Here is a 17,538-nt window from a genome sequence, read left to right on the forward strand (position 1 = left end):
AACATACCTACACCTGTGAAGCCATCGGCCTGTGCTTGGGTGGTACCTGTTTAACTTGAATATTTGCGTTAAAGTGCACCTAATATTGAGACTGCATCTAGTCCGAGCCTGAATCCATTCAGTCCTAAGTGCCCTTCTACGGTGGAAGGAAGTCCAAGGAATGGGCAGGACATCATGTCCCGACTCTGAGTGGAGGGAGGTGGCAATGGATTAGGGCAGTTTTCACAACGGGAGAGAGGAAATGCCTCTGTACTGACTGTGACCGGCTCCACTCCTCAGCCTGAGCAACCTCGGCTGAGAATGGAGAGGACAGCAGCTGGCTCTGGGTTACGGTGAGGACTGTAAGCCCCAGACGGCACTGAGCACCACGCTTGGCTGGGAGGCTGACTAGCGTCATCCCGCTGTTAGCACTGGAGGTGCCGAGAAGCAGCCTTACCTGGAATGCACCTCCCACAGCTTCTGGTTCATCCGATAGTCCCACACGGAGACCAGGCCCTCCTCGCCTCCGCTGACCACTTTCCAGTCGTCCATCTGCACTGCGGAGACGCCAAGCTGGTGTGCCGAGAACGACAGGGCGGTCTTGCTGGTGCGGAGGTCATGGATCCTCACCCTGGAAGGCCCGAGGTGAGCAGAGGTAAGAGTTAGAGTCTGAACTGACAAACCCCTGCTGGTTGTGCTGGGGTCTAGGCACAACAGCCCTATGAAGACAAAGGCCATGAAAGCCCCGGTGGCTGCAGACATGTAAACAGGCTATAAAACGGCATCTCCTCGGTTCGCTGTCGTACAGACGAGGCCCAGACGCAACAGACATGGACGGTGAAGAGCCCCCAGCTGCTCACTGGAAGGATTTAAGAGCTCACAGGACAAGACAGACTCAGGCCCAGTCCAGGGCTGCCCTGTCACTCACTCTGTGTGCTCAGCAGGGAGACACCTGCCCCGGGCGCTCGTCCCAGAGGGAAGAGGAGCTCGGACTGCGCCTCCCATGGGCACCGGCTGCCCCAAGGGAAAGATTAACTCTCAGCAGGGACATCCTGTACATGGTATGATATTCTTAAGGCGAGAGGCAAATCAGTTACGCTTGTCTGCCACCCGAACCCTTACCTGGTTGAGAAAAATAACCTTGTACTCAACTCTGTCCATCACCATCTCGCTGAAATGTGGGAAGGGACCACCTACAATTGAGCTAGTATAACAGAACCATAAGAAGTGACTGCCCAGTGCCCACATACTCTAACCTAAAGTCTGGAAAGAATCACTTGCCTTGTCATCATCTGAATTTCTCCCTGCCCCTCACCAGGAGGATATGCTTTTTATTGATTTTAAAGAGAGAAACGATCAATTGTCTCCTGTACTCGCTTCAACTAGGGATTGAACCCACTTCCTTTCAGTGTACAGGACGGTGCTCAGCCAACAGAGCCACACCGGCCAGGGCAATCACCTGAATTCTTAAAGAGGTTCTCTTCTACATCAGGATAAATCAGAGAGAGACAGAAATCTCTTCTCCACTAGAAACCTAAATATACTTAGCTTCTGAAATCAGCCACAAGAGCTACCACTGAATGGGACAAAATGTGTGTATAAGGACCCCATGCCGTAACTCACCTAGTGGGGCGCTGGGCAAACAGAATGCTAGCACGGCCCACGTGACCAGTGCATGTGTTTGTCACCAAATCAGTGGTGAGAAGGGATGACCTGAAACATGTCCTACAGTCTCGATTATGAGATGCACACACAAATTTATTTTGACCTGAAAATTCTATACCTAGCTTACCTACCGAATTTGAAGGCAAAATTAAAAGGCTTTTGTTTTTGTTTTCTTTTAACAGAAAAGGACTGAAGAGTGAGCAACCTGTAGCTATTCTGAAAGAAAGTGCTGTAGCAAAAGCCCGAGGGCTGTGAGGAGCCAACACACAGGCCACGCAGTGACGCAGAGAACTAACACTGAGCTTAGGATAAAAGGACAGTGGCTTAAGTAAGACCGAAACTGTCTGCCGGTCAGCAAATACACACAGAGCAAACCCACCTAGAAGAGTTCAAACGGGTCAAAAAGTAAAACTCAATATATGCTACACTCAAATGCCATGGTTGTAGGTGCAAGGAAGAGGTAGTAATTTTAACACCAGAAAAGGGATTTCGGAGCACAAAGATGAGGTGAGAGTACTTTAGAATGATAAGGGTACAATTCACTACATGTTCAGTAAAACTTGCCTGGAAAAATAACCCAGAAAACCTTCATGGACCTCATTGTTTAATTTGATTTCTTTGGTCTTTATAATCTATTCAGGTTTTCTATTTAACTGTTTAAATCTCCAAATTTGAAGATAGAGATGAATACAAGACTTTCCAAGAATGACCAAAGTAACCAAGAGCACTCTGGGCCAGCTGTCCCGCCCGGAAGGAGCAGCCCCGGGGTGTGGCCCGCCTCGCCTCGCAGGAGAGAGGAAAGCTTCCAAACCCACATGGAGCCAGCGTTCTCTTCCAAGAAGCCAGGCGAAGAGAGCACCGGGAAGGAGCAATCGATCGGCATCAAGGCTAAGACCTGAATGAAATATTAACTAACAGAATCCACCCAACTCCTGTTAGACAATCCACCTACTATTGTAACAAACAAGAAAAACACACGGTCACTCCCAGGGATGCTGAAACGAAATCTGATGAAATCAAACATTTATTCCTAATAAAAAGTCTTTAAAAAATAGTGACCTATACTTTTACCACTGATATCTCATATTGTTTTTAAAAATTGGATATAATTAAAGAAAATGAGGTGGGAATTTATCACTAGAGATGGCAATCCAGTAATGAGAATAAAATGCAAATTAATGTCAAAATTAACAGCTGTATCTTTTGTACTAATAACCACTTGCTTTAAAAATGTAATCAGAGATCCTACTTATAATAGCAATTAAAGGCAAAATACCCTATAACTTTAGAGTTCTATTTTAAAGTTCTATCATACATTATACCAAAATAAATTATAGAAGGTTCAAGAGTCAACATAATTAAACTCTAAATAGAATAGCAAAGGCCTTTCTAAATATAAAAAACCTGGAAATGAAAAAGAAAAATAATTAAAGTATTTAAGTTTTTCCCACATGGGAGAAAAAAAAAATCATAAGGCAAAATGACCAAAAGGGGAAAAGGTTGGTAACAGAGAGGGCTGGCTGATGCCTTCAAATTGATCGTAAAGATTGACAACCCAGCCGAAACTGGTTTGGCTCAGCGGTAGAGCGTCGGTCTGCGGACTGAAAGGTCCCAGGTTCGATTCTGGTCAAGGGCATGTACATGGGTTGCGGGGGTGTGTGCAAGAGGCAGCTGGTCGATGTTTCTCTCTCATTGACGTTTCTAGCTCTCTATCTCTCTCCCTTTCTCTCTATAAAAAAATCAATAAAATTTTAAGACTGACAACCCAAAAGTAACAGGAGAGAAAAGAACAGAAAAAGAAATACTAATGGTTTTTAAACATGTGTGACATGTTCTAGTTCACTGGTGACGAGAGACATTAGGAAATAAAACTAATGCAATACATCACTGGTCCCCTATCACCGGCAAAGATAAAGCTTGGCAGGACGCTCTGGGCCCCTCCATGCCGTGAGACCTGGGAGGCAGGTGCTTGTGTGTGGCTGATGTGAGCATAAATCCCTCTTGGGGCAGTGACGTGGTAATACCCAACAAAATAGAAAATACACTATTGACCTAGCAGTCAGCTTCTACGAACTCAGGATATATCGCATGTGTACAAATGCTCACACATCCAGGGATACAAGCCATTGGCCACAGCGCTGTTTTTAGGAGCAAAAGATGGGGCTTCTGTTTCAGGCAACTTGTTGACCCACTCACAGAAAATCCCTTAATACTGCTGGATATCCTCTTAAATGCACTACTGAGCTCACAAAATCAGCGCCTTCCCCAGGGCTCGAGCTGAGAACCAGCCTGGAGAGCTGGAGCTGCGGTGCCAGGGCCCTGTGTGCCTGTGTGGTGGGTGAGGCTGCGGCAGGTGCCAACCTCAGGAGCCAGTGGGCTTGGGTCTTACCTGGACACAGGCCCACCCAAAGGGAATACTGAGATTCCTGCTTTATAAAAATGCCAATGTAGCCTACAAATGGAAATATAGTCCCTGAAATTAATCAGCTGGAAGAGTTTATGAATTAGAGGATACATCTGAAAAATTACCTAGAATTCGGAACTGAAATTAAACAAGTGAACAATGTGAATGAGGGGTTATGAGACAGGAAGAATAGAAGGGAACAGTTCAGCATGTGTTCAAAATAAGTTCCAGAAGGAAAAAATAGTGTGTGTGTGTGTGTGTGTGTGTAGCAAAGAAGCAATATTCAAATAGTTAATGGCTAATATGTTTCCCGAATCAATGACAAAGCATACTCATACTTAATGAGCCGTAATCAAAATAAACAAATACTACCTAAGAGCATCATAAAGTAGGAATATGCAAAAATCTACAAGAGGTCTTAAAAGAAACCTAGGAAAAAAGACATTCCCTACTGAGGAATGACCATTAGAACAACAGGAAAAACTAGAAACAACATTTAAGTCCTCATGCATTTGGATTAACTTGCTCCCTCAATGGAGTGCGAGCTAAAGCAATCACTGCGATCTGGACAGTGGAGCCTGTGCAGCCACTGGAGAGAGAGACAGATCTAGGAACACTGACAGGCAGTGTCACCAAAACACGGCTCTACGTCCAACCACGGCCCGTGTGTGACAGACGGAGGGTGTATGCTGTGCACATGCAGTGGCTCCTTAGAAAAGGCTCACTGTTCCCAGAGACCAACTGCTTCCTACTTATGCCTCTGTGCTTTTTAAAAATATTTATTTCTATCAATTTCAGAGAGGAAGGGGGAGAGAGAAACATCAATGACGAGAGAGAATCACTGGTCAGCTGCCTCCTGCACGTCCCACACTGGGGATTGAGCCTGCAACCTAGGCATGAGCCCTTGATGGGAATCAAACTGTGACCTCCTGGTTCCTAGGTTGATGCTCAACCACTGAGCCATGCTGGCCGGGTGCTTCTGCTTTTTAATTCAAGTTTGACTGTACAGGTTACATGTTTAAGTAAAATTGAAAAAATTTAAAGAGAAAATTCTGGAAGGATATACTCAAATTGGTAGCAGTTACCTGGGGGAAGAGTGGCAATTAAGAATGAGGGGGGAAGTGGCTTTTACTTCTCTCTTCTAGACACTGCCACGCTGTTTTAAGAAACAAGAATTCATTCGTGCTTGGAACGGGCACCCTGAGGTGCGGGTACCCTGAGGTGCGGCCACGCTGTGTAAGCTGGGTGGGGCGTGCACAGGCATCCCTTACTCTACACGTCCCTCGCCCTCCCACGGGCACACTCTGCTTCAAATACAGATGTCATCTCAGAGCACAGGAGATGCATGGATTCTTCCTGGGCAGAACATGCAGCCAGCGAGCTGACACATGCTGATGGCGATCCCTATTACTCCAGCATGCCCTTCAAACCCCACTTCCCGGAGAGGAGCTGGGCCTCCAGGGATGCGGGAGAACGTGGAATGTGCTGGAAAGCAAAGGTCTCCCCTCCAGCCCTTGGAGGGTGAGGAAGGGCAGGAAGGTGTCAGCACCGTAGAAGGAACTTTGCCTGCAGCAACCACAGCCGGACTTCCTGCTTATGGGGACCCGAGAGGGACAGGGATAGGAAAAATTTAGCCCAAATACTTCCCAGCACATATCTGGTTAATAAGGGCCCACTTTGCCGGGCGATTTTCATAAAGAGCCCCTCTGTTGAATGTTTATGCTCTATAATTTACAGTTTGGCTGTTAAGGAGACAAAGGCAAACACAAATTTGGTCCAGAAGTTCAAAGTTTGCCATCTGTTTTCCTATTGTATTTAGATACCAGCACGGGGTGGCTCCAAACAAAACAAACAAATACACCAAAAGATACAACACTTGCATATTTTGTATCACCAAGGAAACAAAAAAACGGCCAAAACAGACTTGAACTTCCCCCACAGGGAAATAGGAAGAGCATTTGCATGACATCTCCTGGAGAGGCCTCACTGTGGCCTCCAGTCGCCGGATAGCAACCCCCCAGCGTGCGGGTCCACCGGAGCCGTTCACATTCGCGTGCAGGGCCCGCGTCTGCCTCGACAGCTGACCGTGCCCGGCACCAACCCGCACAGCAGCGCATCTTGGCAGAGCCGGTCCGCAGCCCTCAAATCAAATACCCGGCGCTGGGAACAGGTAGCACAGCAACCGGGCACTGATGTGTGCCAAGACGACCGATTCCAGGGACAGAAAGAAGCCAATGGTAGGTACCGAGTCCCTATCTAGCGCGTACTTCATCAACTTTGCCCGCTGCAAAGAAAAATAATTGGTCCGAAGCTGTAATTGTGTTATGTTTAATATTCATGGCTGGATTCGGAGGGCTGTTCCAGCACTCCCTCCCTCCAGCCTCTAATGAAAATCGCACCGTAGGAGTCGGCTCTCGCCCGCCAATTAAAACAAAAGACACCAGAACCTTCCAAAGCCTCCAACAGAGGAGCATCCATCTGATGGGCAGGAAAACGTGCTGGAACGGAGAGGGAGGCACGCTCTGGTTGGTCCTGTGCTAAGAGCTCTGAATAACTTATTACAGCACTTGCAGATGGAGCAAACAACACGCCCGCCCCACGCCCGCTTTAACAGCAGGCAGCAGGGCCAGCGCACACAGCAACTTTGTACTCGTCAGGGCAAGAAGTGAGCGCTGAGACTCTTTAACTGGGGTCACACCTCAGGGCTCGCTCCCCATTGCTTTGGGTTAAATAATCCCATGTAATAATAAAGCACCTGTACTGGGTGGCAAAGCTGAAGACTGTTCGGACTCAGCTCGGCAGTTTCATTAGGAAGGATATATCTATCCAGAAAATAAAGGGAACAAGCAAGAGGCATTAAAATGTAAGCTTTTTTTTTTTTAAAAATGACCAAATTAATAAAGAAAACTAGTATTTAAAAAAATCAATACGTGATTCTGTTTTATTCCACTGAACCTGGGCTATTAAAGAGGATTTTAAATATAACCTTTATATACCAAAATCAATAGCTTTATCTAGATAACACTGGTGATGGCCTTTAGTAAATGATTCACTTGAAACAGCAACTAGAAAAATGGCCAACGAGGCTCTGCTGAGAGCTCTCTACCTTAAAGCTGCGTCTCTGCCCGCAAAGAGCAACGGGCCCATCAGGCTGATCACCACACCTTCCCGGGCCGTTTCCTCAGCCGGGTCACCAGGACAGCTCTGCGGCCCCTAACAAGCCCGCCCAGGTTTTACCTAGACACAACGATGGAGGGAACACCAAAATAATAGGGCACATGACCCCAAATTGGATTTCTTTTTAAATTTTAATCAGATGAGTATACTTTGAATAAACCCTCTATTTTACGGTCATCTGGTTTTCAACAACAGTGCCAAGACAATTCAAAGGGGAAGGAATAGTCCTTTCAATAGAAGATGCTGGGACAATTAGTTATCCAACTTGAATGGTAACCTTATGCAAAAGAATGAGGTTGGACTCCCACCTCACACCATCTACAAAAATTAACTCCAAATGCATTGTGACCTCACTATAACAGCCAAAAGTACAAAAATTCTCTGAAGAAAAAACAGGAGTAAATCTTTGTGACTCTGGGCTAGTAAGTGACTACTTCATTATAATACCAACAGCACAAGTAACAAAGAAAAAAGAATGACCGGAACAAAACGAAAACCTGTGTGCTTCAAAGAACACCATCAAGAGAATAAAGAGACAACCCCCAGGATGGGAGGACGTATTTACAAATTCTATCTGAGAAGGGCCAGGTGTCCGGATACATGAAGAACTCATAACTCAGGAAGTGAAGAGAGAACCCAATCTGAAACATGGGGCAGCGATCCGAGCACACATTTATCCACAGAGGTGCTCAGCGTCAGGAGAATGAAAACAAAAACCAACAGTTCTTGACTTTCTCCATCTGACTTATTTCACTTTTCATGCCTGGTGAATGCACAATGCAATATACACGTGATGTATTATAGACTGTACACTTGGAACTTATATAATCTTATTAACCAAGGTCACCCCAATACATTTAATAAAAATTTTTAAAAATCACAATGAGATACCACTTCACCCATTAGAACATCTGCCATCAGAACAATGGTGCATATTGCTGCGGAGGTGGAGAAATTTGAATAGCCACTTAGAAAAAATCTGGCAATTCCTCAAGTTGTTAAAACACAGAGTTACCAAATAAGCCTGCAATTCCATTCATAAGTATATATCCAAGAGAAGAGAAAACATGTATCTACACAAAATGTGTACTTGAATGGTTAACCACAGCATACATAATAGTAAAACAAAAACAAAAAACAAACAAACAAAAAACAACCCAAGTGCCCATTAACTGACGAATGAATGAATAAACGTGGTATATTCATACAAGGGATAGCATTTGGCTGTAAAAAGGAAGGGGGTAGTGAATCATGCTACAAGTTTATCATAAACATGCCAAGTGGAAGAAGACAGTCACAAAAGGTAGCATGTGTGTGATTCCATTTATATGAAGTGTTCAAAACAGATCCGCAGAGACAGAAAGCAGATAGTGGCTGCCTAGAGCTGGAGGGATAGGGTGGAGATGAAGAATGACTACTAAGGATTATGAGGTTTATGTGAAGTGATGAAAATGTTCTAAAATTAACTTGGTGATGATTGCACAACCTTGTGAACTTTACATTGCGTTGCACAATTTAAATTAATTGTAGGTATGAAATTTTCTCAATAAAGCTACGAAAATTTTAAAAAATAATCTTGAGATGTCCTACCTGTTTGGCTCAGTGGATAGAGCATTAGCCTACAGACTGAAGGGTTCCAAGTTCGATTCCTGTCAAGGGCACATGCCTAGGTTGCAGGCTCAATCTCAGTGTAGGATGTGTAGGAGGCAGCTGATTGATGGTTCTCTCTCATAATTGATGCTTCTATCTATCTCTCCCTCTCTTTCTCCCTCCCCCTCTGAAATCAATCTACACTAATAAAAAAGAAAGATACAAATTGACCGTACCTTTGCTACACCCACCAGCCAGTTAGGAGTATGCAAATTAACCCATCCAAGATGGTGGCTTAATTTGCATACACAGGCACCCAGCAGCTGGTGGCTGGGTGCAGGACACTTGCATCTAGCCACTCTGCGCCTCTGGGCAGTGCGGGAAGGGAAAAGGTTCCCACACCTTTCTGCCTTTACTTTTGGCCAGCATCAGAATGCTCTCTTTTAAATGATTTAATTAAATGCTGTGTTCGGCAGTAGAGGCTTTGTTAAAGAAGGCCCCTCCCCATCCTGAGGCCCTCAGTCTTCTCTGTGATCTCTCCTTTCTCAGTGAAGGCAGAGTGAAGGCAGAAAGGCAGCTGCAGCTGGAGCGAAGGTGGTGCCGGCAGCCAGGGGAAGGAAGGCCCGTTCTTGCACAAATCTTGGTGCATTGGGCCTCAGGTAAAAATATATTTTAAAAAATACTCTTGAGATTATGGAGAAAAGCAGTGGGATTTGTTGGTTCAGTGAATGCTGCCTTGGCAACCCACTAACAATCTGATATATGCCCTTACCCCCAACTCTTACCTGATTCTTCCCAGCAGGACTCCATAAGCTTCCCCATTCTAGACCCAGAGTTGACTGAGAAAGGAGGAGCAGATCACGGAGGAGAAGACTGAGGGCCACAGGAAGGGGAGAGGCCTTCTTTAACAAAGCCTCTGCTGCCGAACACAGCAGTTAACTAAGTCGTTTCAAAGAGAGTTCTGATGCTGGCCAAGATGCAGTGAGCCCAGCACTGCCTCTGACCTCTGCTCACTGCAACCACAACCCCTGCACAAAACACAAAAAGCCAGTTCCCGAGGACTCTGGGAGTAAAGTAAAGACGGTGCATTGTGGAGGAAGTGGCCCTGTGGGCAAAGGCTTCCCCTTTTCCCTTTTCTCTCACAGCCTGGAGCTGGGAGGAGCTCCGGTGCAGAGCCGGGTGGTGCTGCAGGAGCTAAAATGCTAAAAGAAACTTCATTCTGAAGAACCAAGAGAGGGAGCCGCTGCAGCCCAAATAATGTGTCATAGAGCTGCACGGTGGTAGCAATGAAGGCAGGAAAAACTCGGGAGAGAAACCCAACTACTGAAGACAGGCCCAGAGAAAGGAGCCTGGAGGCTGGGAAGTACAGGGATGAAGAGGGACCTGGAGAAGGGAGCCCATCTCTGTATAATCCCAGAAACCCAAGGCTCCTCCCTAGCTGTGCAGGACAGCCCAGAGCAGCACAGCAGAGGTCCGGAGGACTCCATTAGTCCGCCTTGCCGCCATCTCAGACTAACCTGCGTGGCACATGTGCCCACAGATAGAGGGGCATGGCAAAGGCTTTGGAAATTGAAAAGACACTGGGATCACCACCCACTGCAGGCAAGACTGACCAGGGTGACTGCCTGCCTTTAAATAAATAAAAAAATCTCAACAGTTGCCAGAGGATTACATAACAGAGTCCGAAGTGGGCAGGACCTAACATTCAAAATGTCCAGGATGCAACCTAAATTACCCGACATACCCACCCACCACAAACGAACAACCAACCAACCAACCAACCAACCAAAAAACAACACAGGAAAATGTGACCCATTGTCAAAGGGAATAACGACTAACAGATATCAACCCTAAAACAACCCAAATTTGGGTAATCATTAATAACATTAAAGCAGCTACTGTAACTATATCCCTTGAGGTAAAAGTAAAACATGCCCCACTGGTGTGGCTCAATGGTTGAGCATCAACCATGAATCAGAGGTCACAGGTTCGATTTCCAGTAAGGGGTGTGCAGGAGGGAGCCAATCGATTATTCTCTCTCCTCCCTCCCCCCTTTCCTTTTTCTCTTAAAAAAAAAAAAATCAATAAAAACATGTACTTTTAAAAAGGTAAAATGCTAAGAAAGACTGACATTTGGAGCAGAGAAATAGAAACTATGAAAAAGAACTGAATAGACATTTTGGAACTCAAAAATACAAAATCTGAAATAAAAGTCACCGATGAGCTCATCAGCAGAATGGATATGACAGAGGAAGAGCCAGTGAACCTGAAGTTACACAGCAGATATCATGTGACCTGAAGAAGCAGTGAGCAGAGCTTCCATGATCTGTGGGACAATATTAATAGGTCCAACATCTGTATCCCCCACCTCTCACCAAAAAAAGGAAACTCCTTGCAAATTCCACTTGTGTTTGCAAACTAACTCAAGCTGAAAACTACTTTTGTCTTAACTTGGGGCAGTTTTATGCATCTTTAGAGCCCATTCTCAAGTTATTTATAAAGTACTAAGAGAATGGACTGGAAATTCAGTTTTTTAAGAAAATGGAGGGTCCAGGTTTTTAAAAATTGCACTAGTCATTAAATAACAGTCTAGGATGTAGTTCTTTTCAAAATATCTGCCCCCTGCCGAGACCGGTTTGGCTCAATGGATAGAGCGTCGGCTTGGGGACTGAAGGGTCCCGGGTTCGATTCCGGTCAAGGGCATGTACCTTGGTTGCGGGCATATCCCCAGTAGGGGGTGTGCAAGAGGCAGCTGATCGATGACTCTCATCGATGTTTCTAACTCTCTATCTCTCTCCCTTCCTCTCTGTACAAAATCAATAAAATATATTTAAAAATATATATATCTGCCCCCTTACTGCCACTTTTGAATAAAACATAAGCTGTGGAAGCAAGGGTGTGCCTCTCTAATGAGCTCCTACTCATAGCCATTAAGCCTTTGAGAGGGAAAACCTCACGGTGTTTCCCTGTACTACATTTAAGAGTTTAGATTCCCATATCAAGCATCTTCTCAGATCATAGTGGCATAAAACTGGAAATTAACTACAATGAAAAAAATCCAAAGAAATCAAACACATGGAGACTAAACAGCATGCTATTAAACAAGGACTGGGTTACCAAAGAAATCAAGGAAGAAATTAAAAACATCCTGGAAACAAATGACAATGAAAACACAACTATCCAAAATCTATGGGACACAGCAAAAGCAGTTTTGAGAGGGAAGTTCATATCCCTACAAGCCTATTGCAAAAAACTGGAAAAAATGATAACAAATGATCTAACTCTACAACTCAAAGAGTTAGAAAAAGAGCAACAAGAAAAGCCCAGTGTAAGCAGAAGAAAGGAAATAACAAAAATCAGAGCACAGATAAACGACATAGAGACCAAAGAAACAATACATAAGATCAACAAAACCAAGAGCTGGTTCTTTGAAAGGATAAACAAGATAGATGGACCTCTAGCCAAGCTAACCAAGAAACAAAGAGAGAGGACCCAAATAAACAAAATCAGAAATGAAAGGTGAAATAACAACAGATCCCGCTGAAATACAAAGGATTGTTACAAAATACTACGAACAACTCCATTCCAACAAACAGAACAACCTGGAGGAAATGGACATATTCCTAGAAAAATACAAACTTCCAAAACTCAATCAGGAAGAATCTAAAAATCTCAATAGAGCAGTGACTTGGGAAGAAATTGAAACAGTCATCAAAAAGCTTCCAGCAAACAAAAGCCCAGGGCCAGATGGCTTCACAGGAGAGTTTTACCAAACATTCAAGGAAGAACTAAAACTATTCCAAAAAATTCAAGAGGAAGGAACACTTCCAAACTCCTTCTATGAAGCCAGCATCACTCTAATACCAAAACCTGATAAAGACAACTCAATGAAAGAGAATTATAGGCCAATATCCCTCATGAACATAGATGCCAAAATCCTCAACAAAATTCTAGCAAATCGGCTCCAGCAGAGCATCACAAAGATCATACACCATGACCAAGTAGGATTTATTCCAGGAATGCAAGGTTGGTACAATATCCGCAAATCAATAAACGTGATACATCACATAAACAAATTGAAAGATAAAAATCATATAGTCATATAAATTGATGCAGAAAAAGCATTTGATAAAATCCAACACCCTTTCCTGATAAAAATTCTCAACAAGGTGGGAATACAAGGATCATACCTCAACATAATAAAAGCTATATATGATAAACCCACAGCCAACATCATACTCAATGGGCAAAAACTAAAACCATTCCCTCTAAGAACAGGAACAAGACAGGGATGCCCACTCTCGCCACTCCTGTTTGACATAGTACTGGAAGTACTAGCCATTGCAATCAGACAAGAGGAGGAAATAAAAGGCATCCAAATTGGAAAAGAAGAAGTAAAGTTATCCTTATTTGCAGACGACATGATATTGTATATAAAAAACCCAAAAGACTCCATTAAAAAACTAATTGACTTAATAAATGAATTTGGCAATGTAGCAGGATAAAAAATTAACGCCAAGAAATCTATGGCATTTCTATACACCAACAGCGAATTTATAGAAACAGAGACTAAAAAAGCAATTCCATTTACCATCGCACCAAAAAAATTAAGATACCTAGGAATAAACTTAACTAAGGAAGTAAAGGACTTATACGTGGAAAACTACACGACACTGAAAAAAGAGATAGAGGAAGATGTAAACAGATGGAAGAACATACCATGTTCATGGATTGGTAGAATCAACATCATCAAAATGTCCATTCTTCCTAAAGCAATCTATAGGTTTAATGCACTCCCTATTAAAATACCAACAGCATATTTCACTGACCTAGAAAGAACTCTCCAAAAGTTCATTTGGAACAATAAAAGACCCCGAATAGCCACAGCAATCCTGAGAAAGAAGAGTAAAGTAGGAGGGATCTCAATACCAGACTTCAAACTGTATTACAAAGCCACTGTTCTCAAAACAGCCTGGTACTGGCACAAAAACAGACATATAGATCAATGGAATCGAATCAAGAACCCAGATATCAATCCAAATCACTATGCTCAATTAATATTTGACAAAGGAGGCACAAATATACAATGGAATCAAGACAGTCTCTTCAATAAATGGTGTTGGGAAAATTGGTCAGATACATGCAAAAGAATGAAACTAGATCACCAACTTACACCATGCACAAAAATAAACTCAAAATGGATACAGGACTTAAACATCAGACGGGAAACCATAAAAATACTAGAAGCATCCACAGGCAACAAAATCTCAGACGTATGCCAAAAGAACTTCTTCATTGATACTGCCCCTAGGGCAATGGAAGCTAAAGAGAAAATAAACAAATGGGACTACAGCAAAAGAAACCATCAGCAAAACAACAAGAAAGCCCACTGTGTGGGAGAACATATTTGCAAATGTTACCACTGATAAAGGTTTAATCTCCAACATCTACAAACAGCTTATACAACTAAATAAAGGGAAGATGAATGATCCAATTAAAAAATGGGCAATGGACCTAAATAGAATATTTTCAAAAGAAGACAGAAGGAAGGCCAAAAGGCACATGAAAACATGCTCAAAGTCACTAATTATCCGAGAGATGCAAATCAAAACAACAATGCGGTACCATCTCACACTTGTCAGAATGGCCAACATCAACAAATCAACAAACGACAAGTGTTGGCGAGGTTGTGGAGAAAAAGGAACCCTCGTGCACTGCTGGTGGGAATGCAGACTGGTGCAACCATTGTGGAAAACAGTGTGGAGTTTCCTCAAAAAACTGAAAATGGAACTCCCATTTGACCCAGTAATCCCACTCCTAGGAATATATCCCAAGAAACTAAAAACACCAATCAGAAAGGATATATGCACCCCTATGTTCATAGCAGCACAATCTACAATACAATAGCTAGAATCTGGAAACAGCCTAGGTGCCCGTCAGCAGATGATTGGATCAAAAAACTATGGTACATCTACACAATGGAATACTATGCTGCCGTAAAAAAGAAGGAATTCTCATCATTTGCAGCAACCTGGATAGAACTAGAGAACATTATGCTGAGTGAAATAAGCCAGTCAATAAAAGAGAAATACCACATGGCCTCACTCATTTATGGACATTAAGAAACATTATAAACTGACAAACCAAAAGATAGATATAAAGACAGTAAAGCAACAAGCAGACTGTAAAATTACACCAGGGAGAGTAGGGAGATCTGGGGAGATAAGAGATCAACCGAAGGACTTGTATACATGCATATAAGTACAACTAATGGACACAAAACTCTGGGGAGGGAGGGTATGTGGGGGGGGGGGCAATGTTAAAATATGTACACAGATAATAATTTAATAAAAAAAATTAAAAAAAAAAAAGAGTTTAGATTCCCTATTCCTTCCTTTTTCCAGATGTACAATATTTAACCCCTGTGCTTCGAATTAATATTGCTTACCCTGCTACTCAGACTCATAGGGATAATTGTCCACATGGTGGTGAGACTCGGACATACTCTGGTCAAACAGCTGGCACACAGTGGCAGGACTGCCCTGACTGAGGGCCACTTAGGGTGGCCCCTCCCCAACTCCAAGTCACTAGAACAGAAACAGAGGTTTTAAAAAATAACATTGGTTTACTAATAAAATGGGTTTCACGTGATCAAGTCTGGACTGCAAGATGACCGCGAACCCACACACTGAGCGTTAGTTCCTCCTGGCCATGGTCGCATGAGCAGGCAGCCTGCTCCAGAGTTAATTCAGCTGTGCTTAACTCTGGAGTGTGTGTGTGTGTGTGTGTGTGTGTGTGTGTGTGTGTGTGTATATATATATATATATATATATATATATATATATATATGTACACACTTTAACAATTTCACTCCTTTGTAAGTTTAACTGATTTGAACAAAGAAAATTTATCCTAAAGTGCACTAGACTTTTTTTTACGGGGATACATAAAAGATAGTGTGCGGTAGCAGTTGATGAATTAAAGGCACACAACTACCTAACAAAATAATCCCTGATGTTTGTGATTCCACTGCTTCACTTATCAGCAGGGCCTGGACCAGAACGGCCATCAGTTTGAAGACAGGCATTGACAAAAAAATTAGTCATTCTTGGATTCCTTTAAATTTTGAAAATGAAGGGTGTACTATTAATAAACACTGACTTTATAATCATTCCAAGTGTGTGTACATTTTTGGGACATGCTGTATACACTGAGTATGTGCTGCTCGGATACCTGGCAGCCGGGGGGAGCCGACAGTGGTCCCGACAGTCTGGCTTGCCCGTCCTCTAGTGCCGAGTCCGGGAGTGTGCCTGTGGCTGCCACCTAAGCGGCCGCGCTGTGAACCTGACCCACAAGCCCCCCCGCCCGCCTGGACACCAGCGCCCTGCATGTGCTCTCCTGGAAAGCGGGGAGCTGGAAGTCCCTGCGGGGAGACCCTATCAGATAAGCTCGGAGCCTTTGTGCAGCGCAGTCTGGAAACTAAGACGTGCGAGTACAACTACAAACTGACGTGTTTCATTTGCTGGGGCACCCGGGGCCACTTATGGAGCCTGGCGGGGGTTTTTAGGAGGAAAACTGGACAGGCTGAGCAGCTCAATTCTCAAGCCTCGGAAACATCAGCCACGTTTGGGGGCCTTGAGAAAAAAGATAAGTATTTCCTTTCAGTAAAGCATCCTCGCATTTTCTTTTGGCTCTAAGGGGAAGGGGTAGCAGAGGGGTGAAGGTCAGGAGTTGAAAATATTATTTGACAAAATGATTATTTTTGCAAGTGCCGCACTGGTGCCACAGAGATGGGGGGCTTGGCACGAAAGAGTCCTCGCTCGTAATCTGACCCCCCCGCCGAGCAGCCCACCACCTGCACCGGGGCCGGCAGAGGGGGGGCGGCAGGCCCTGGCCGCTAGCCATGCCACCTCTCTTCCCGGCTGGATCAGACACGGCCTGTAACCAGCCAGACATTTAAAAAAAGAAAAGAAAAGACATGGGGAGAGGACACGGGGGTGGGGGGAGAAAACACTAAAATTTGGACACGGAGTCTTTTCAAACACTTTAATCCTTTCGTGCTGACGGTTCCTGGAGCGCCCGTGGCTGGCACGGGACCTGCACCGGGAAAACCCGACTCCCCGAGCCAGCGCTGAAGAGAAGGCTGCTAATCACCTAAATAGGAACTGGAATCTGTTCACATGCGGCCCCTTCCCCATCACCAGAGGGACGCCACGGCGCTCGGAAACACACTCTTGACATCATTTGGCAGGCAACCCCATTTCGTTGGACATGATTCATCCCTTAGGTTATTGTTTTTAATATTAGAAAGTGAGCTTTTAAATGCCAAACAAATTTATTCCAAGTGGTCTCACTGGGCCTTCCACCAACTGCGTCCACCAAATGGCTTAGAGACCACCTTCCTGTGGAGAAAGAGGCAGAGACAGCGCCGTCCAACTATTACCTAATAGGAGACTTTGTTCTCGGGTTCCCAGACAGCATCGCTGGGATCAGCTGAGCACGGGGATGAAGCCGCGGACCGAGCACTGCGAGTGTGAACTGTGGAGTGAGCACTGCGAGTGTGAGCCGAGGAGTGAGCACTGCGAGTGTGAGCCGCAGAGTGTGGAGTGAGCACTGCGAGTGTGAGCCGCGGAGTGAGCACTGCGAGTGTGAGCCGTGGAGTGAGCACTGTGAGTGTGAGCCGCGGAGTGAGCACTGCGAGTGTGAGCCGCGGGGTGAGCACT

The 17,538-nt window shown here is 44.4% G+C and overlaps 1 protein-coding gene and 1 long non-coding RNA gene across 2 annotated transcripts in view; one reads left to right on the top strand and one right to left on the bottom strand.

Moving 5' to 3' along the window:
• The window catches only part of FBXW8 (F-box and WD repeat domain containing 8), a 109,504-nt gene that overhangs the window by 4,454 nt on the left and 87,512 nt on the right, over positions 1-17,538 (bottom strand). The window contains exon 9 of the mRNA XM_036448888.2: positions 437-610. Within this exon, the coding sequence (XP_036304781.1) occupies positions 437-610 (174 nt within the window). The remainder of the gene's footprint in view (positions 1-436; positions 611-17,538) is intronic.
• LOC123652828 lies at positions 509-2,686 on the top strand. The gene is made up of 2 exons (XR_006742328.1): positions 509-634; positions 1,827-2,686. It is a non-coding gene; the product is annotated as an uncharacterized LOC123652828 (long non-coding RNA).

Source organism: Pipistrellus kuhlii, unplaced genomic scaffold (genome assembly GCF_014108245.1).
Source record: "Pipistrellus kuhlii isolate mPipKuh1 unplaced genomic scaffold, mPipKuh1.p scaffold_m20_p_20, whole genome shotgun sequence".
NCBI lineage: Eukaryota > Metazoa > Chordata > Mammalia > Chiroptera > Vespertilionidae > Pipistrellus > Pipistrellus kuhlii.